Raw genomic sequence first — 22,887 nt, 5'->3', positions numbered from 1 at the left:
AGTGCTTATATCTTTGAGGTCTGGTGTGAGGCATTAAACTCATATTCTTTGAAGAAAGATAAATGGGAATATAATTTTATTGCTATCTTTCTATTGCAAAACATAATTACTAAACAGTATGCCCTTTATACATTCTGACAATGAAATTATGACTGACTCACCCTTTTCAATCTGAAAGCTATTTTCCGTCTGTTGTCATCATATAATGGAGTCTTGCTTGCAGGGGTTCACATTTTAACTTCCAATAACTTTTATGTAACAGCCTCTTAACGTATAAGTCTCAGGTAAATTGAAGTTAATTTCTGCAGCAGAAAAGGTCAGCAGTAGAATTAACCATTATTCATATTTTGTAAACTGATGGTATCACCAGTGTTTGTTATATCTCTTAATTTATAGTCTCATTTTCAGCCAGGGTTCAATGTGGCATCCTTTGATGGGTGAGAATTTCTTGGATCAAGACTCTGTAGTTAAAACTATTAAAGTTCCAAAAGTCAGATCATCACTATTGAACAATTAGTATCTACAAGCTATTTTACTATGACAATTAGGGACCACTGAGCTGACTAGCCTAAATCAGGAGATTAATTGAAATTGAGCCTGTTCTCACTTATTCAACTGTCTAGTACTTTTATTTGCTATATCAGGGTAGGATGATAGATTAATCTGGAAATGTGGTCTCCTAACAGCATCATGGTTTTGAAAGCGTTTCTCCTTACAAATAGAGGACAGCTCATTAAACAAATACATGAGATACCCTTAAAGAAATCATCACTGCATATTAATGGAACAGAATATTAAATAGTAGATTGCAGATAAAGAGTAACATATAACTATAGATAATGAATTTAGATTATTATCAAAGTGTTTCAGAAGAGAGAAAGAAAAGGGAAATTCAAAGGACAAGGCATTAATATTTTCTCCTAACTTTACATCTTATAAATAGCTAAATGGTTCAGTGTCCCCCAACTTTGTACAAATATGTAGAACTCAGTTTTTATAGTTAGGCAATGTTCTGCTTTTTATAATGAAAGCAATTTTTTCCACATTTTATTTTGTTGCTTGGAATAATTCATTTGATCAGGAAGGTGGGTGTCAATTAACATAATGTCACATTTGAAAATATTTTTAATTACCAATGTAAGTTATTTGTCATTTTAGGAAATATTCTGAACCACACAAGGATAATTTCTTTCCTATTCCCATTTTACAGACAGATCAATTGAGATCACAGTAGAGTAATGTCATTACTCTGATTCAAGAACAAAGATTCACAACCTATTTTGGAGATGGGGATGGGATTATTTTTCTTTATGATCAGTATAACTTTTTTCAAATTAAAATATAAATAGGATTACTGTCTCTTCAGGCTTTCAAAATTATAAAATAAAACAGCAGTGTTAGTTATTACTTTAAAATTGACCTGCTTGTATACATATGTGAAAGAAGCCCGTCCATAATCTCTTCTGATGCAACTTGAGTTGAAATAAGTAAAGCCAAAATACTTGGCATTAAATATAAATTTAATGGCTTGTCTGACTCTATACTAATTAATTTTTTTTCACTAGTTCTAAGTGAATAAATAGAGTAATTGATTTTTATGGAAAAAGAAAATCATGTACCTGAAAAACTAATTATCACATTTGGGAGCAAATTCATTTTTAAGAATACATTATAAACAATATTTCAGTCTAGTATCACAGTGTTTCAGAAAAAAAATGAAAGCTTAAGAGAAAGTAAAGGAAAATCGACATTTTAATTTTTATTCTACTTCTGCAAACTTTGGTGTGAATAAACCTGTTTAAGTGGAAAGCGACTGATGCCGTTATTTTCTGCTTAAAGTGGCTGGTCCTTATTCATTTGTTCTTCATTCTTCTACTCCTTATAGCTCATATTTACCTTCTATTAGTGTGAAAACTTTGAACATGAAAAGTTATTTTGCCAGAAAAATCAAAGATTAAATTCGTGATGCTTAGTAAATGACTCAAATGGGGTTAGATATCTGATATAAAGAGTTGATTGAAAAAGAGCCACCTTTTGAATGAAATGGACTAAATGAAGTTATTCTCATCGCCACTGACACTCGTTAGCGTGTACTAGAGTGCCATCGAGTAAAAGTTGCTCTGACTGAAACATAACGATTCATTGGAATGGTTTATGGTTTATAAGATGGCATATATCAACTGTCCCTTAAAAATAAAGAGAAAAAACTAGTTACATTTATGTGGAGTTATTAGAGAACAGTTTCATAAAGAGGAAAATTAACGCCAACAGAAAAACGTATTTAATTTTCATTATGTTGGTATTTTTTAGAATATATAAACTTAGAGTATGTTATTCTGTTTGTGTTTTGAGTTTCCAGGTTAACCACGTTCTCCTCAACTTGAAACCAAAAGTGCAAGGAGATTTTAAATTTTCATTCTTTCTGGATTGCCTCCTTCTTGAAGAGCAATGGAGATGCTATTAAGTGGAAGAGGATTAATCATATCTCTAATTTTCTTCCTGTTAAAATTCTCCACAGCCATTGAAATACCACTTTCAGGTAAAGTGACAGCATTCAATACCTACTTTATGGAATTTCATATTTGCATTTTAATTTTTAAGTAGAATACTTGTAGATTGAGAATGTGATTTTTCTATCATATTTCCATGTATTTTCCAGCTATCTGTCATCAGAATTCATCTCTGCCTCTTTCCGTTTTTGGATGGCTTATATTTGGCTGTTTGCTATAATTATTTTGCAGCTCGATCTTTCTGCCTCTCATGCAAACTTGGCACATAATCTATAGACCAGGTGGTATTTTGCCATGTAAGATAGTCTGCAATATTACCAACAGCTATTACTTTTACATACTCAGGTTAGTTTATTTTAAGGAGAATTGTGATTCAGAAATTACTGGTATTCAATAAATAATGACAAAAAGAAAGTGAATAATCTTTGTATTCTTTTTCAAAATGATTACATATTTAAGAATGAAAACAAGGAATTAGAAAAATATTTTAGAAACATTTTTATAGTACACAACTGAAAGTATAAGATGATATCTACTGAAAATCCAGAGCATTCTTTAGTGGGAATTCATATCAAGAGGTTAGTCAGTGGTTTTATGGAAATATATATCTTAGCATCTGTTGGTAAAAATGGATATAGACCTTTAACTATAGTAAATCAGTTTGAATAAGTTACAGTAATTAAAAGTTCAAAATATAAGACATCTGCAAACACAGTTTCTGTAATAGTGTATCAACTATGTCATGTTGAGGTTTGGGGAATTTCTCTTGTGTTATAAGTACATGAGATCTAAAAGACCCTTGAGAGATTATTTAGATATTTTTATCCATATAGTTCAAATATTGTCCCTACCGTCTTTTTCATATATAATTTAGAGAGTTATAATACAAGAGGCATTTGTTATTAGAATTTTAGCATTGGAAATAATCTTTTCAGATCATCTCTATTCTGGATAGTTAGTCATGACCTCAGAAGGTTGAGTAAACATTAAAGAAGTGCTAACGCTGAACTGAAATTTTCTTCTGACCTACTCAGACAGTCTGAATGTGAATAGAAAGGGAAGTAACCCTCTTACTGTATAATATAATGTGTCTTCTGAGGGCTGCCTTAAATTACTTGATGTGGCAGTTTCACATCACACACTTTGGGCAACCTTGCACTAGTAGTTCAACCCCAAGTTAAGAATTCCTTCTCTACCATCCTTGACAGAGGGTCAAGTCTCTGTCTCAATATTCCCACTTCTTCAGGATTTCTGCTTCCTTGTTCTACAGATGTACAGATTTAAGGTTCTCTGTATATCAAGCTGAACTCTGTTAGCCTACACACAATATATAGCAGCCTAGTTATCGAAATTCTGGCCAAGACCCTGAAATAATTCATCTTTAATAGATTTTTTTGGTTTGACTATGCAATGACAAATTAAGAGCAAGTTTCTTGGTGATCCTTGCGAAAAGGGGTTAACAATTTTACCTTTTTTTCCCTAGTAGCAACAAAGATGCACTGAGATTCCTGACCATATTCTCTTAGAATCTTAGAATATACATTTTCTCTCCGTCTTTTCTTATTTAGTTCATCAATGGTGAAGGGTGTGAAATTGTGTATTAATCCATAGCAGACATTTTTATTCTGGTTGTCTCAGTTACTCATGCATTTTCATGCAGTAATGTCCTTAGACAACAATTGTTATAAAATATTAATGACATGTTTTCAGAACAACTGAATATTATCCATTTATTTCAGTACTCTAGAGCACACACTAGCAAATGCAACTAAGGCAGGTATCCAATTTGAATGTCAACGAGGCTAGTGTCTCTGTAATTGGCCTAATTATGGAAGAAGGGATTTAATGTAGAATATATGTTCTTATAAACACCCAAAGGTTATTAGCTCCATCCCCTGAATAATTAGCTATTGCTGAGACTTTACAACCTTAGCAAATTTCAGAAAGAATAATGTTCTAATAAACAAGTTGTTCACAAGTTATTAGCTGATATCTTAGGGACTGTTGCTATTGTGCATCATCCCTCACCATTTATAACTGTAGTAAAATTTAAATAATATGAATTTACAGTAAGCTTAAGACCTGATCTACTTAGAAATAGTAGTAATCAGAAACAAGGTAAATGTCAATGAAGATCGGAGTGTTTTTGCGTGTTGTTAAAATGTTTATGAATATCCAAGGGATAAAGACTGAACTTGGGCTAATGTCCCTAAGCTAGTAAAATTCAATTATCAGATGAAAGGTAAAGAAAATTGAATTTTAAAATTGACAATGGCATGTAGTTATTATTCTAGGCTGGCCGTCAATGCTCAAAATGTGATTTGTGGCCCTCTCAGGGTCCCAGAGACTCATTCAGGCAGTCTAAGACATCAAACATTTCATAATAATACTATGATGCCATTTTTGTCTTTCACTGGATTGACATTTGCACTGATGTCACTAAAGCAATGGTGGGAAAGCTCTTGTTGCCCCAGCTCAGATCAAGACATTGGTACCAAAATGTACCAGTACTCAAGGTATTTTCCACGGACATATACTCACGGTGAAACAGAAACAAAAGTAAAAACAAAATAGCTTTGCTTAAGATTACCCTTGTTGAAGCAGTTAAACATTATTGATTTTCTTACATATCCATCCTTGAGTATATTTTTCTTAACGCATGTTCTGTGAGATGAACTGGGAAATATACATAAAGTAATTCTGCTGTGTGACAAAGTCCTGTGATAGTCTCTGTTCCCTGATTGTGTCATTGTTTGAGCACCAAGCTGAATGCCATTTTTACTTAAAAGTACAACTGACAGACAGATTTTGGTTACTCTGACAGGTTTATGGCAGATATTTTCCCCAAAATGAACCAAGTGAGCCTGTTACTTCAAGGGAAACAACTGGCAATATGTGTTGTCAATGATAAAATTTGAGTGTTTAAGCAAAAATTAGAATTGTGGAGAACTTGTATTCTCCACTCGGAGCTTCACAGCTTCCCCACATTTAAGACTTTTCTGGTTAGATCAGTGAAGATACTAACAAATGTGAATTTTTGATATTATATAATGAAATGTGTCAGTATTTGGAAGATCTGCATAACTCAAAGAACCAATATTTGATGATTATTGTGTGATGTTACAAAATCATGTACGGATTAAAAAGAACCCATGGATAAAACATTTTACTATAGCAGAATATGAAAAGTTTATTAAAATGGTTTTAGATTCCATATTGCAAAAAATGTTTAAGAAACTACCACTTGTTGATTTTTGTTGTAGTATCCAACAACAATATCCACAGTCATCAGAAATGACTATAAAATGTCTCAGCCTTTTTCAAGCTGAGGCTGGCCCCTCGCCTGTAATTTTTAAGAATGTAAAGGGATCCTCAGGCCAAGAAGTCTAAGAGCAATTTATATAGCCTGAATCCCTAATGTTACAAATGAGAAAACAGAGTGGTTCAGGGCCTGGCTCGGTGTCTCGGGGTTCAGGGTCCTATTCATAACTCCACTGTGGAATATTACTCATGTAAGTTAGGCTCACTGCATTGCTCCAAATTGCTTTTCTCAAAACATCTTTGCCAAAGACAGGCTTGTGCTTCTCAACCATTTGGACTTCCTTATGAATTCGGTCCTGTCCCCTTAGTTGTAAGAACTGTCCTAAAATGGGAAGGTATCAATTTGAAAACTATTGAGTGCTCATTGACAGGAGATCTTTATATATATCATGATTTGTGCCCTATTTCAAACTTAATCCAAATTTGTGTCTTCAGCATTAGTACACTTACTTAATAGTCACAGTTCTCAGAAATTCCATCGAGCTGCTTGACTTCATGAGAGATGAAGTCATCTCCACTTTTTAAATTGGTCTTGAAGGTTACTTAACTTGTCAAATACCAGCTAAGTTTATCACAAGGTGAGGAGGTATTTGAATATGTAGAATCCTTTATTAAAATGCCATTATTTATCAGCTATTATTTTTATATTAATGTTTATTAGTGTTAAATTCTATAAGGGGGGAAGAAACTTAACCTCAAGTCCCCAGTGGTTAAATGGGAAAAAGATATGAAAGAGAAATTTATAAATGAGAAATGACAAGTAATAAACTCATCAACAAATGCCCATAAATGGAAATAAAATAAAAATAAAGAGAATGAGGAGGTTATATTTTCCTTTGTAATAATTAGTAAAATATTTTATCATTTTTATTTTTACTTTTATTTTTTGTAAGGAAGATTGGCCCTGAGTTAACATCTGTTGCCAACTGTCCTCTTTTTGCATGAGGAAGATTATTGCTGAGCTAACATCTGTGCCAATCTTCCTCTGTTTTCTATGTGGGATGCTGCCATAGCTTGGCTTGATGAGCAGTGTGTAGGTCTGCTCCCGGGATCCAAACCCACAAACCCCGGGCCACTGAAGCAGAGCATGTGAACTTAACCACTATGCCACTGGGCTGGCCCCTCATTTTTAAATACTAGTGTTCATTGGTGACAAGAATGTGGGAAACCACTGTATTGTACATATCTCGTTTCTGGTAAATATCCTCCATGAAATGATATTAACATTTATCCAGAGTGATTACCATTTGCGTCATTCCTGGATATTTATTGTAAGTCACTACATCAATAAAGGAAAAATATATATGCTGGAGGATGTCTATTGAAGTACATGTTACCTGGAAAGAGAAAAATGTAAAAAAAAAATCTCTGTCCAATAATAAGATAATTATTAAATAAGTTATCACATATCAATGGAAGGAAATAATTGAATAGCAATAAATTAATTATAATGTCTTGGAAAACTATAAAGAAAAAAAGAACTATCAAAATAACTGAGCTAAGTAAAAATGCATATACTCATCAACATAGACTAAATGTCAATAATTTAAAAATAGATATTTTAAAGTTGATATGGAAATTTTTATTCTGCTTCAAAAATTGTCACATTTTTCTGGAGTTAAATAAAATAAACATATATGGCAACATGAAATGATGTCAGTGAAGTGTATTAGAATTAAATACATTTTGCAGTGAAGTCAGATTTGTTCTATAATTTTTACTCTTTTACGGTTCTTTTACTTATCGATATAGAAAGTATATTTAGTATTTATGTTATAGCTAAATTAACCTCACTCAGTTTTTGAAGAGCATTTTCTTTAAATACATATTTTAATATTTAGTTCAACAGGTTCCAACCATCATAAAACAGTCAAAAGTGCAAGTGGCCTTTCCCTTCGATGAATATTTTCAAATTGAATGTGAAGCTAAAGGAAATCCAGAACCTACGTGAGTAATCCATCAAAAATATAGTGGTTTAAATGTATAGAGTCTTTTTGCTTCTTTTTCGCTCTGACCATTATATGCTTGTTGGTCTATAAATCTATACACAATTAAAGGTAAACATTACCAAATGAGTGGTAGCCATGTCTATAAAAATAAAGTTTGGTTATTTTTCATATGTTCTTCTGCCAGTCAAAATTATTTTTACCATAAAATAAATTCTTATGTTAAATATTTAGCATAGGCTTCGGCACTGTGGAAATATTCCTTACCTTGCAAGTGAACAAGGTGGCTAAAAAACAGGAGATCCTTTATTCTACTTAGTGAAAGGTAGCAATTATTAAGCCAAAAGTTAATACGGTTATAAACGGTATTTTATACATATTTATTATTGCATATCTTTAAATGTGACGCATATCTTATTCAGTGAATAAGTTGTTACTTTACCTTTTTTAAGTTGTTATAGAAATATTTGGTCATCCCGGATGGCAGAATACTATCTGTGTGGTATATTACTATCCAGGGTTTTTAAATTAAATAATTGTTACTCTAGGTGATCATAACCAGTGATGAAGTTCTTTCAAAGTACCTCCTGTGTTTTGGAAGGGAGAAAGAAATGTGTGTTTATTAAGAGTGACGAGGAAGAAGCTGTGGGGAGAATTTCAGATTTTAAAGTTCTGGGTGATTCTAAAATGGGCAGCAAAGCTACATAATTTTATTGATTTGCTTAATTATTTTATAGCCATTAAGAACATACATATTTAATGAAAATTGACTATTTGAAATTGTATTGTGACTAACATTATTATTGCCTGATGATTTGATATTTTAAAAATCATTCTTAGTGTATCATTAACATGCTATATTATCATTATTTCTGTATTTTACCAAATAGAATATATTCTATCAGTGTATGTAAATATGGATAGAATTATACAGAATGAAGAAGAATTTAGTCAATCAATGTGAATATAGATCAATATTATGATTTATATTAATATTAATTAACCAAATTATTATATCAAAAGATAAAATCATACAATCACCAGAGATGATTAATGATGAAATGTATTTATCATGTCAATATCCAGCATCGAGTTTAATTGTGAAATACTACTAGCATGTACTAACATGTCTAATAAATTCAGAAATAAGAATGGAGTATCTACTATTAACACCATTATTTATTTTTCTAGAGTCATGTCCAATACAATTGTGTAAGAAAATAAAATAAAGACTATAAATATTAAGAAAATATGATTAATAATATTATATTATTATTAATTTGATATTCTATCTGAAAATCCAAGAAAATACATTGGACAAAAACAAGCTTTTATAAATACGAAGTGTTGCATTAAGTGGTCAATTATAAATAAATCTTTTTTAAAAAAGCTTAATTAGATGCTACACAAAGTAGTTAGAAAATAATTAGAAAACAAGAAGAGAAACATATCCATCACAATAGCAAAAGGAACAGATTGAGCGATCTCAACAGTGACAGCAACATCAAGAAAAACAATATCTAAAACTATGTAACAAGAGCTATGTAGGATCTCAACTGGGGGAGGTGTCCATAAAATTCTGTCTAGGATCACAAAAGAAGATTGGAATGAATGAAAAGGCGATGTAACATTCTGTATATGTGAAGTGATCCCAGTCAACATAGTGGAATTTAAAAGAATAGATTGTACATATCCTTTTGGAAGGAAAACATAAAACATAGAGAGAGAGAAGTGAAAGAAGTTGCTGGTGGAGAAGGCAGGCATGCTCCTAACAAAAATATATGTCCCAGGGGCCGGCCCCGTGGCCGAGCGGTTAAGTTTGTGCGCTCTGCTTCGGCAGCCCAGGGTTTTGTGGGTTGAGATCCTGGGCGCCGACATGGCACCACTCATCAGGCCATGTTGAGGCGGCATCCCACATGCCATAGCTGGAAGGACAGACAACTAAAAGTATACACCTATCTACTGGGGGGGATTTGGGGAGAAAAAGGAAAAAAAAGGGGTTGGCAAATTGTTAGCTCAGGTGCCAATATTTGAGGAAAAAAAAAAAAGATTGGCAACAGAAGTTAGCTCAGGGATATACATGTATCCCATGGAGGTTTGTTATTCCTGTTGAAAGAATCATCAGATACATCAGCGTAAGAATTGGTGTCCTGAAACATACCCAAATTTACATGGGTCACACTTGTATATAAAATGCTGAATAAAATCAAACTGGGAAGTCGTTATTTGTCTGTTAGATTGATAAAGATTAAAAAAGGCTTTTTACAGCCTTGTCAATCCATAAATCTGACAGTGTCACATGCTGGAGTGGGAATTTAACTGTGTATATTTTTTCCAGAAAACAATTCTGCAGCATTTATAAAAGCTATAAAAATTTTCTTATGTTGTTGGTTTATTGATCTCACTTTTAAGGAATTGGCCTGAAGAACTGTTTGGACCTAGAGAATTATTTGGACAAGCACCAAAAAACAAATATGTGGGACTGTTTACCATAGTATTGCTTATAAAAGGGAAAAAATGAAAATGGTTAAGCAACTTAAATAGTAACCATATGACAGAAGATAATATAGTCATAAAAACTGTCTTTACTAGCATTGTAATAACTGGAAAAACTCAATTGTTGAAATTATATATTCATGTGGTCTCAAATATGTGGCAAATATATCTAAAAATATTGATGGAAATGTGATCGAATTTAATAGTACTTGTGTGTTTTTGAATTTTGAGTGTGATCTTTATACATACACATACACACACATTACATATTTATATTTATTATAGTCTCCAGAATATTAGTAAAAGTCCTACATTATCTTTCTAATTGGAAAAATTAAAAAATAACTTTAATTTAAAAATAGAACAAAGCCTGCCTTCAACTTATATTCTTCCAGTTTGTAATAACTTTCTTTTTTTTTTTTGAGGGAGTTTGGTCCTGACCTGACATCCGTGGCCAATCCTCCTCTTTTTGCTGAGGAAGATTGGCCCTGAGCAAACATCCATGCCCATCTCCCTCTATTTTATATGTGGGATGCCTTCTACAGCATGGCTTGCCAAGCGGTGCATAGTTCAACGCCCGGGAGCCGAAAGGGTGAACCCCGGGCCGCGGAAGTGGAGTGCACGAACTTAACCAGCACGCCACCAGGCTGGCCCCTGTAACAGCTTTTTTATGGCTTGAGTTTTAGTCCATTCAGGCTGCAATAAGAAAAATACCACAGGCTGGGTGCTTTAACAATGAATATTCATTTCTCACTGTTCTGGAGGGTGGGAAATGCAAGATCAAGGCACCAGCAGAGTTGGTGTCTGGTGAAGGCTGCTTCCTGGTTCATAGCACGTGGAGGAAGACAGTAAGAGTGCTCTCTTTTCTAAGGACACTAATCCCATTCATGCGGACTCCACCTCATGACTTAATCACCTTCCAAAGGCCCCACCTCCTAATCCCATTACACTGGAGGTTAGGCTTCAACATATGAATTTTAGTGGAACGTGAAGTTTCAGTTAACAGGAGCTGGTAACATTTCTCAGATTCTTCTGAGGCCCTTATTTGTATTTTATTATATTCCATTAAATATATGTGGGTTTTTTTTTTTTTTTTTTTTTTACCATAAACTGTCTTGGTTTTGTCATTTCTATACATTTTTTTAATCAATACTTTAAGAAATATATTACGATTTTTCAAGATTATTAAGTTTCATTTTATCTTACAGATTTACGTGGACTAAGGATGACAAGCCTTTTAACCTCTCTGATCCTCAAATAATTGTATCTAACAACTCAGGAACATTCAAGATCCCAAATGAGGGGCACATATCTCACTTTCAAGGGAAATACCGCTGCTTTGCCTCTAATAAACTCGGAGTCGCTGTGTCAGAAGAAATAGAATTTATAGTTCCAAGTAAGTATTACAATGGAGATTTTGTTTTACAAACATTTTTGTGAAGTGTTAAGTAGGAATTATACTGGGCTCTAACGAAATGACACATTGTCAATTTAGTCAGCTTATGTGTGCCTGAAATTTTATTTGTAAGAGAAATTCTCTTCCAGGTCTTGATACTTAGAAGTGGATGACCTTGAAAGTGAGGTAATTTTGTCGTGTTTCAGTAACTTTATATCTCACATGGGGAAAAATAATATCCACTTTGCCTGATAGGATAGGAATTAAGTTACATACATTATCAGTCAGCTTCAGCTAAGTTATACTGTAGCAATAAGTAATCTCCAAGCCCCTGTGTTAACACAAGCTTATTCCTTGATTGTGGGATTAACTGTGGGTCTGGCAGCTCTTCAGGGCAGCTATTCTCCAGGCAGCTTCCTCGGTGATCCAAGCTGATGGAGATAGCATTATCCTGTGACTGTATCATATGAAACTCGTGTCACCATGGCCAAGAATCTGAGGCAAACAGCATGGAAAATTGCTTCCAATGAGAAGTTACACTGGCAACTTCTTTCAAAGTTTTGTTAGGTAGGGCAAAGCAAGTCACATAGCCCCACCTAACTTCAGTATTATGAGTGCCCATTAGGAGAGGAGAACCAGTAATTGATATATATTGATAATGTCTTCTGTACAGAATAATCGTGGAAAACTGTAAACTACTTTAATATTAAGGGTGTTATTTATCAATAATTGTCACCAAGAGTAAGTGACTTCACCATTACCATATTTGGCCTATGTGCATGGGATCTCTGATGACCAATTTCCATATTTGGTCATTTATTTTTCCTGGTCTTAAGCTAGCTAGCATTACATGATTCTAACTGAAGTTTGACAGAATAAATTCCTATGTATAAGACTGTCATTAGCTTCTATTTGGAAATTTCTTCTTGCAGAGTTCTAGACATTGAAGGAAGTCAAAGTCATAGATGTCACAGGATGTGAATACTTTATGCTGGGGGGCAGAATGTACACAAACTTCAGAAAAACAAACAATAAAAAGCACATGTGCCTTATCCTTACAGTTGGGGCAGGAGACTGGATTTAAATTAGAATACAGATCAAATTTAGACTCTTCCAAGTAAAGTATACATCTTAAAATTATAGAGTAATTACACTAAAAGTAAAAAAAAATGTGAATGATTATCAACCTATGTGGTAAGAGGAAAAGGAAGAAAAAAATAAGAAAGGAGAGAAAAAGAAAGAAAGGCGAGATAAGCAGAAAGGAAAAAATGTAGAAATAAATCCAAATATATATCATTAATTCATGATGAATGTGAGTAGACTAAATGCTCCAAACTAAAAAAAAAATCTGTAGACTATTTGCAATGTAACACACCTAAATCATAAGGATATAGAATTTTTGAAACTAAAAAGATGGAAAAGATATCCCAGAAAAATACTATTTAAAAGAAAGTAAGTATGGCTATATTAATATCAGTCAAAATAGACTTTATTTTAAAAAGGCTTCCTGGAGATTAAGTCACAAGACATATATTATATTCCAATGTATGAAGCAAAAATAGAGCTACCAGAAGAAATAGACAAATTTATCATAATAACAAGAGATAGTAACGTCTCTCTTTCATTATTTGGTAGCTCAGGCAGAGAAAAACATCAGTAAGCATGTAGAAAATTTAAAGAACCCTATTACAAACTCCAGCTAATGAACATGTATAGCATATTGTACCTAAAACTGCAGAATACATTTTTTTCAATATTTGATGATGTATTAGCTTTGAAGAAAATATGACCAAAATGCAATTAAGTTGAAATCAGTACTAAAAAGAAAACCAGAAAAGTCATATCTTTGAAAATTAATAAACGTATTTCTAACTAACACATAGGTCAAATAAGAAATGGCAAAGTAGAATAGAATATATTTTGAAGTGACAATAGTAGAAATTCTACATAGCAAGACATGCTTGAGGCACCTAAAGTATTATGTAGAGGGATAATTTCATCTTAAAAACATATTAGACAAGAAGCAAGGATGAACATTAATATCTAAGCTTATTAGGTAACGTAATTTTAGATGAAAATGAATGAGCTCACTTAAGGTAACAAAATAGAAATACAGTGAAGGGAGAAAATAATCTAGGAGCAAAAAACAAGTCCAACAAAGAGGTGTGAAAACTTTGTAGTTGAAAAATATACATATTTATGGAAAAACAAAATTATCTCAATAAATGGGAGAATATCATTTTCATGGACTGGAGGACTCAGGAATGCTAACATGTCATTCTCCATGAATTGATAGATAGAATAATTGAAATCAAAATGTCTATAGTTTGTTTTTTGTTTGTCTGTCTGTCTGTGGAATGTGACTAACTGATTCACAGGTATATTTGAGGAATAAAGGGCAAAGCTTGGTAGAAACTCTTGGAGAATAAAAACAAGTCAGTGGAATTAGGCTTTATCAGATAACAAAACTCAATGTAAATCTCCAGTAATTAAGCAAGTCTGGCTGTGTGCAGGGTTAGACACGCAGGCCAGTGGAACAGCACAGAGAACTTGGAAACAAGCCCTCATATCTGAAAATGTCGGAAAGAGCTAGCATGGATTTTCTTTCTTTTTTTCAAACTAAGTGATGTGGAACAACTGATTATCCACATAGGGAAACATTTGTTTGGAGTCCTACCTCACCTCATATAAAAGATTAATTCCAGGGGGATTAAAGACTTAACTGTGAAAGGGAAAACTATTTTTAAAAATTAGAGGGGGCCACCCTGGTGGTATAGTGGTTAAGTTTGTGTGCTCAGCTTTGGTGACCCGGGGTTCAAGGATTCAGATCTCGGGCATGGACCTGGCACCACTTGTGAAGCCACGCTGTGGCAGAGTCCCACATATGATAGAGGAGGATTGGCACAGATGTTAGCTCAAGCAAAAACAGGAAGATGGGCAAAGGTTGTTAGCTCAGGGCCAATCTTCCTCACAAAAAAAAAATACAAACCAAAAATTAGGAAATGATTTGGACAATGTATTGATGACCTTGAAGTAGGGAAGATTTTTTTAAACAAGACATATTAAAGCTCCATGGAGGAAATCATTAAGGATACATTTGACTTCATTTGATCTTTAGATCCTCTTTTCATTGAAAGACCTCAAGAAGAAAGTGAAAATGTAAGACACAAGCCAGAAAAATCATTGTCAATGAATATAAATAAAAATAATAATGGGTATTTGTAAATAATTTTACCAACCTCTAAGAAGAAATCAGAAAATGAAGTGGAAAAAGACATAAACTTCCACCTCTGACTGGAATGGCCAATAAGTATATGAAAATGTGCTAAGTATCATTAGTAATCAGAAATGGATCAGTTGTAACCCAGGTAATAACAGCGTTTGAGCCCACAAAATTAGGAAATATAGCAAAGTCTGAGAGTAACAATTTTAGGTGGGAATTTCCAGCCGTCATAACACATATCCACACTGATGAGAGTATAGTTTACTGCTTGGTCTGTGGGACACATTTTGTCATTGCCTCCTTAGTTGAAGATGCTCTTATGACCCAGCAATTCCATTTCGTTGCCCATGTGCATGTACCCCTTGTCCATGTGCATCAGGAATATTTGTGGTAGCATTGTTTATATTAAAAAATATACTGGAAAAAACATGAGTCCACCCATAGTAGAGTGAATAAATGAGTTGTGGTATATTCATACAAAAACACTACTCACCAGTGAAAACTGATGAACCTTAGGATTACATTGAACCATAAAAGCAAATTTTAGAAGAAGAAATATAGTGTGATTTTATTTACATAATTTGAAAATATGTAAAAATAAATAAAATATTGTTTAGGAGTATACTTTTATGTGGGAAAATTATAGTGAAAAACAAGAGAAGGATAAAAACAGAGTTCAGGATTCTAGTTACCTGTAGTAGAATGGGGAGGGAATAGCATCTACACCAGCCAGAAAGATAATGGTGATGTTACATTTTTGTGTAATCATTGGTGGGTAAAAGTCTTAGTTGTATTTCTTTCATTTTTTATTCTTTACTTTTATTTTGTAAATACTCTTTTTATATACACAAAATTAGTAAGGATGTAGCATACTGACTTGTCTGAATTAGATGTACTGGATTATTAAATAAGATATGATAGCATAGTAATGGACAGAGCAGCGACATGTAAGCTTGGAAATCAGTCACAGGAGTTTGGATTTGACATGACTTTTAATAGGAAATGCTCATGAATTCTGGATCAGAAAGTATTACCGTGAAAATTGTGGTTGGGAATAATAAAACGACATTATCTATCTGTCTGTTTGTCTATTTATCTATCTGAAATAAGTTAACTGAAGTAAGATATGAGAGAGAGAGTGAGAGAGAGAGATTAAAAACCTGTTGTAGCAGACAAGGCGTTAGAATGATCCCCAATCTGCCTTCTAGTGGTTGCTATGGAGACACAAAGGAAAAGGTGGTAGCTAGACCTATTGCAGAGAAGGAAGCGGCACAATTTAGTAGAGGATTCTGCAATTAAAGGATTTAAAAAAATATTTTCTCTTGTTATCGAAGCAGACCAAGTGAAGACATGAACAATATAAGGTAAATTCTGGCCAGAATCTGCTAGTATTGTAGCTAAGAGATAAGAGCTGGATCTGAGCTGTGTGGTGGCTAACTGTTTCATTTTTCTGCTGCTGTAGGAAAGAGAAAAATAAATTAGGTTTCTTATGCATCATTTCCAGTCTCTCCGGAAGTTACTTCATAATATAACAGCTTTCTGTAATCATTTATATTTTGAATAGGACCACCACCCTGGTTCTTAGGAGTTTGTACATCAGAGATCATTTAAAGCTTCATACAACCTTGACCAATTGATTCTTCTCTCAAGCTGTAGAGAATTGATTTTTCTTTTATATTGATGGAAACTTTGTGATTCAAGTTTTGGAGTTTATATCTCTCATTTCTTAAAGTTTTCATTAGACTAATCTTAAAGGCTTTAGCCACTTAAGTTTCTGCATGAGTACAGTAGCTGAAAATCTATGATTATTACTCCCTACAAACAGAAACCTTTATACGCAATGTTCAGTTTTCTGCTTTCAACAATTTTATAGTTGAGTTTTCTAGGGAGAGAAAGAGTGAAAGGAAAGAGAAACAAACAATCAAACACAGCATACTGTTTTCAAACACAGGAAAAATTGTTTAACTAAATGGATTTCTAAGATGTGGCATGGAGAGTTAGTGAATTATTCAACAAATCTTAAGTTCCCTTGATGTGCCAGCTACTTTCTAGTAGTTTGAGATAGGGCAGTGAACAAAACAAAGACGCTCCTTACTTAGATCCTGTGGATGTGGTGAGTGGATCTGGGAGAAGGTAAGCTGCTTCCTAGCCTTCATTATGACAACAGTCAGTAGTGTTGAAATGATGATATAAATAATTCCATTTTGGCTACTCAATACTACCCATCCTTCAGGGCAGAGATTATTCTTCTCCACCTAGCATTCCCAGTCTATCTCAGCCTGTACTGATTTTCCTTTTCTCTGATTTTTTAGACAATTTTTTGAGGTATTATTTATACATTGTAAATTTTGCCTATAGTAAGTGCACAATCAGTGACTTTTTCATAAAATTTTCAGTATAGCCATCATCATAACCCAATATAACATTTCTGTCATCCCCAAAAGATTCCTTGTACCCATTTGTAGATACTCTCTCTTCCCACTTCCAGCCCCAGGCAATCACTAATCTACTTTCTGCCTCTGTAAATTTATTTTCTGAATTATTTCCTATAAATGGAATCATACAATATATGATCTTTTCCGTCTAGCTTCTTCCACTTAGCATGTTCTTGTGGTTTATTCACATTGTAGCATATCAGTAGTTTGTTCCTGTTTATTGTTGAATAATATTCCATTATGTGGATATACTACATTTTGTTTACCCATTCGCCAGTTGATGGCCATTTGGATTATTTCCAATTTTGTTCTATTCCAAATAGTTCTGTTAGGAATATCCACTTGTAAATTCTCTGGAGTTTTAAAGGCATTTAGTCATATTCTGTTTAGGAGAGTCTTTTGATTGTTGTATGTATCAATTCGCATCCTTAAAAATGAGAAAGATGTCATGCTATCCTATTTTTCCTCTACTCTATTGTCTTGTAGATACCACATAAATGCATATTATCAATGATTGATTTATTGCCTCATAGGTTGAGGAATAAAAGAATGAATAAAAATAAAAATGCAATTTCCACACACTATTAAAGTACCTTAGAAATGGCAGACTTAGGGATAAAAATCCTCTATATACTCTTTTAACGGCAACCAATTGGAATTACTAGTCTGCTGGGTTTCTACATTTGTATAGCTTCCTCAGATTCCTGAAGACAATTTCCTTAAAACATACACCAACTCTTTACTACTCTGATTTGGGTGGGATAGCATAGCAAAAGCAGGGTCCAGTAGTATATGCTAATTTCTTCTGCTGACATATGCAAACCAACCAAAGAAGATCAGTTTATTCAGTTGAGAGTGCAGCTTTGAGTTTTAAAGGTTTAATTAAGGCCGAGGATTTTGCTCTCATCCGTCAGAGTATGTGAATGACTAGAATGAAATGGGCTGATTTGGGCATCCTTGCTTAGTGTGAATTCATTATGAGCTCATGGACTGAAAGGCAATGTTATTTCTCTGTTGTCCTAAGTGGATTAATGGAGTACTCTATAGGAAATGGGAATCAATTAAATCTCTTTACAGACGGAAACGAGTTAGGGGTGATACAGCATGTGAGCTCAGTAGCATGCATTCATGATAATGATGCCAGACTGTAAGCAATTTGCCAGTACATTGAAGGGAAATGTAAGGCACTTAAAAGCTCACCAGGCCAGTCCTGTAAACAGAGCGAGAAGTCAAAACAGATAAAGTTCTTTGACATAGGAAGGTTAACCTAATGAAGAGGGGAGGGGAAATAATTCATTAAACAAATGATAGGTTCTACATGAAATACATAGTATTTCTTCCTCTCTGACCCCCTGCCTACCTCCTCTTGAAAAAGTTAATTCCAAATATTTGCATAAAATTAGAGTTGTTTTGATGTAGTTGTTAGAATAGAGGCTACAGGGAAAATCACAAACAGCAGTAGAAGAAAACTCTGTCCCTTTGCCCATCTCATCTCTATACCATGTGGCTGGATGTATCATGCCAAGTGAAAATATTTGAATAATAGCCAATATATAGCAAGTGATGGTTAAGTGCCTGGCACTATTTTAATTGATTTATATGAAATGGTTTATTTAAACTTTGACACAAATCAATGAATTAGGTGTTATTACAGTTTCCATTTTATGAAAGAGGAAACTGAAGCCGTTAAGTAATAGATGCAGGTCACATAGTAGGTGATGAAGCCGGGATTTAGCCCCAAGTGGCTGGCTCCAGAGATCACGTGTATAACTATACAGTGTCGCCTATGCTTTGATCATTCAGGTAACATCATCTAGATGAGCTGAAAGGCAGATGAGCTGAAAAGCATTGTACTTCTCTGTCAAAAATGCCTTGTCAGTAGAGTATGAGACTCAGTAGAGTATCAGATAGGTAGGGGAACATAGGGAGACTTGATTTTATTCCTTGAGTGCCAGAGAAAGATAATCTGTAGAGTTACGTAACTTGGTAGTCGTTATGTTGTCAGTACATTTTTTATTGAAGTGGTTAGTGAGCATGATCTATATTTATTTAAATTACCCTGATGCCATTTCCTTATTAGTCTTCACTATTAAGCTTGTTGGTGTGCTGGGATTATACAGCTTACATTTTATAGTATCCCTTCCCTTAAGAAGCTTCTAACCCAGTGAGACTTTTGAGGAGCCTGGAGAGATAAGTTCAAAGGATTCTAGGATGCCAGAGAAAAGTAAAAGGGGCACAGAAAGATAAAGATATCAGTCTGAAGCTACACAGCCAGTTGGTTAGTTTTAGGTTCTGGGCTACAACTCAGTTAATCCTATAGATAAAAAATCTTTTCTCAGAAGTCTTCTATATTTCAAATATGACGACATTATTTTTTCAGTATATTAGATTGAAAGAATTGAGATGATGTGTTTCAGAACTCATTGCCAACACCTCAAGTTGTAGAGCTCCTGAAGATTTGAGATTTGTAGGTTTGCTGTGTGTTGATAGTTCCAGTAAGAAGGCTGGTGTGCAGCCCACTTGTCTCTAGGGAAGTTTTTTCATGCCGGATTCTAACTGGGGAAGTTTTCAGGAGCCTATACCTTTGGAGTTGTTACCGGAAATTTATCTGTTACCCTGAAAAATAATTGTGGAAGCCTGTTGGAGAATAGTAAAGAGATGGCTGCTGTGATATGCTTTATTTCCTGAGGCAGATGGTCTGGTAGTGACATTATATAGAAAGGAAATTGGCTTCATCTAGACTTGGTTATGGTGGGATTTCCAAACATTCTTAAAGTCCTACTTAAGTAGATGCTGATGTACAGGTAAGATTCTGATCCCTTTACAGAGAGGTTATTCCATGGTCAAGCCTAGTCTCATTGAAACACAATTAAGCTGTTTTTGGTGTTGATGGAGTACTCATTTGAAATAAGTTGCCCAGGTAAAGCAGTGTAGTTGCCTCACACAAAAGAAAAATGCTTGTTTACAATTTACTTTTAAGCATATTGCATCTGTCCAAACTCAACAATGCTCATGTTTATCACCAGAGAAACACAATTATGAAAAGTCATTGGTTGAAGTTATTTTTAAGTGGAGTCATTCCTTTGTTTGGATTAAGGAAGACTTCATGCCTGCTGTTGAGTTACAGTAATTAAATTTCACATTTACCTGTGGATGTTAAAATGTTCATTTTCTAGCATGGCATCAGACTGACTAAACGGTTTCAAAGTCAAAGAGTAAGGCCTAAAAATATCTGAAAAATTAATGTCCTTCGCAATATCTATTCTCAGACATTAAATTATTAAATATATAAATATTCTTCCCTATTTCCAGATATTAATTTCATCTTTGGTTAAAAGCTGTTCCAAAGATTTATGGCAGTGATAAAGGGTTTGGTAGACCTATAAATTTAATTTTTTTTATTATTGATGGCTTAGAAGCCAGTTGAATTACATATTTACATTTTCAGAATTAGAATTTTATAGTCTAGATTTAATTAATGCAGGATGGTAGTGCTTCACTGGCAGTGTTATCTGTTTGAATCATTAGATTTTTCTGAATGCTCTGAGAGGGCAGCTCTGCAATGAGAACTTTATACATCTTATTAATTAGCTGCTTTACAATAGAGATCACCCGGGGAACTATGTATTCATATTGGACACTAAAGTTTGTTTGTTATAGAACAGGATTGCATGCTGTTTCTATTTTCTCATCTGTTTCCCTTCTTGTGTTGGCCCTTGTATCTGAGTGTAAACAGATACATTAACCACCCAACAACACTGTTAACTTCAATGCCTATGAACACTGGGCTTTAGTTATAATAAGTTACACTAAACAAGTGATTTGAATTTGGAGTTTTGGGTACATAATGGTTTTGTAAGTTACTGCACTTTACTTGGATAAGGTATACTTTCTACAAAATGACTCACATAATAACTTGCTCTCAGTCAAAGCTAAGGCTTTCTCAAATAGGTGACATTGATATTTTATTGACAAGATCTTAACGTAGTGAATGTACTAAACATGTTTTCCTGCCTTTTGATGGAAATTTCAAGCTGCCTAGAGCAAAAGCATGATTCCAAGACAGTTGCCATCTCAAATGTGTTTCCAGACTTGCGGGGGAAATCTCCCGGAATGAAAAGACCAAAGGGGGATCCACTGAGGACTATCACATGACTGAATGTGTACAGAGCACTGAAGCCTGCCTTCTGAACTTGCAAAGGCACTATAATAACCATGCTGTCCCCTGCAATGTTAAGCCTTCAAAGGTCCTTGAATTTAGACAAAAAGCAATTCATTGTAACCAGCCGGTACATTGTTAAGAGAAAGGGCAGCAAATTCTCTCAACCACTAAGGAATTGGAGTGGGGATTGAGGGGCAAGGAAACAAATATATAGGAAATTCACAAAGCTGCTCAAGAAGAAATTTTACAATAAATGAGTATATCTTTAGATTTCTAAGAATAATGATAATCTTTTGTGAACCACAGTTTAAGAATGAAATGCAGATATGGAATAACCCCTAATAAATTCCATCAAGTCAGGAATATTGTAAATACCTTTTTAATGGTCTTCTCTTCCATAAGAACCTGTGTGATTCTATAATGCAAATTCCCCGAACAAAGTTGAAAGATACCAATGTAATGTTCAGGCAGAGTACATTTCGAATAGTCTTAAAACTATTTTATAAATAATTTCATAAAAATATCCAATATTACTGCTGGATTTCAAATTCTGCACAACTCCAACTTTTATTACCATTGTAACTGAGTTGCTCTTTTAGGAAACTGAATCCAGCACGGGAAAGAAACAATACCTTGAAATATCGCAGTCTCCTCTCCTACATCAGTTCCATTTCATTTGCAATTTCAGCGGGCCGGCCCCATGACCAAGTGGTTAAAGTTCCATGCCCTCTGCTTCGCAGGCTCGGGTTTACGATTCGGATATTGGGCATGGACCTACTCCACTCATCAGTCATGCTATGGAGGCACCCCACGTACAAAGTGGAGGAAGATCAGCACAGATGTTATCTCAGGGCTAATCTTCCTCAAGCAAAGAAAAAAAAAGAAGAACAAAATTGAAACAGATAATAGCTCAGGGTGAATCTTCCTCACCCCCCCGCCCCCCGCCAAAGGAAAAAAGAAAATACCTTACAGTTTTATTTACTGGGAGTGATTTCAATGTGGATGGCTCTCTTCACAATTTCAAGTGTTCATGTTTGACTTTTTGTATACATACCATTTTCCCCACATGGGCTTTGAATTTTTTCATTTAGTTTGGTTAATGCTCTGAATGGAATATTTGCCAATCCCATTCAACGGCTTCACAATAAAACAAGAGACAGAGAAATGTCTCTGCCTAAAAACAAATCACAGTGTTTGGAGAACAAAGATTTCACATCTATCAAAACTTAAAATGAACAAATCCTGTGACTCAGGGCTTACCTCTCTGCATAGAAATATGCACAAGCATATTGTTCCCTTATTGATGTCACATAGCGAAAATATTTGTTGTCCACGTTACAAAATGCAGAAGTATTTTTAAAGTTATGTAAGGATGGACTCCAGATTCTTACCAGTATT

General features: G+C 34.2%; 1 protein-coding gene across 26 annotated transcripts in view; it reads left to right on the top strand.

Annotated features, from left to right (window-relative positions):
* The window catches only part of CHL1 (cell adhesion molecule L1 like), a 211,553-nt gene that overhangs the window by 126,153 nt on the left and 62,513 nt on the right, over positions 1-22,887 (top strand). For 14 of the 26 annotated variants that reach the window (XM_001497252.7, XM_070238594.1, XM_003363045.5 and 11 more), the window contains exons 2-4: positions 2,353-2,539; positions 7,673-7,778; positions 11,482-11,669. In XM_001497252.7, the coding sequence (XP_001497302.2) occupies positions 2,449-2,539; positions 7,673-7,778; positions 11,482-11,669 (385 nt within the window). In that variant the 5' untranslated portion in view covers positions 2,353-2,448. The remainder of the gene's footprint in view (positions 1-2,352; positions 2,540-7,672; positions 7,779-11,481; positions 11,670-22,887) is intronic. The other 12 variants (XM_070238583.1, XM_070238595.1, XM_070238590.1 and 9 more) reach the window with 1 other exon arrangement.

Source organism: Equus caballus, chromosome 16, assembly GCF_041296265.1.
Source record: "Equus caballus isolate H_3958 breed thoroughbred chromosome 16, TB-T2T, whole genome shotgun sequence".
NCBI lineage: Eukaryota > Metazoa > Chordata > Mammalia > Perissodactyla > Equidae > Equus > Equus caballus.
Note: the sequence above shows the minus strand (reverse complement) of the source record. Positions and strands in the feature narration are given on the sequence as shown.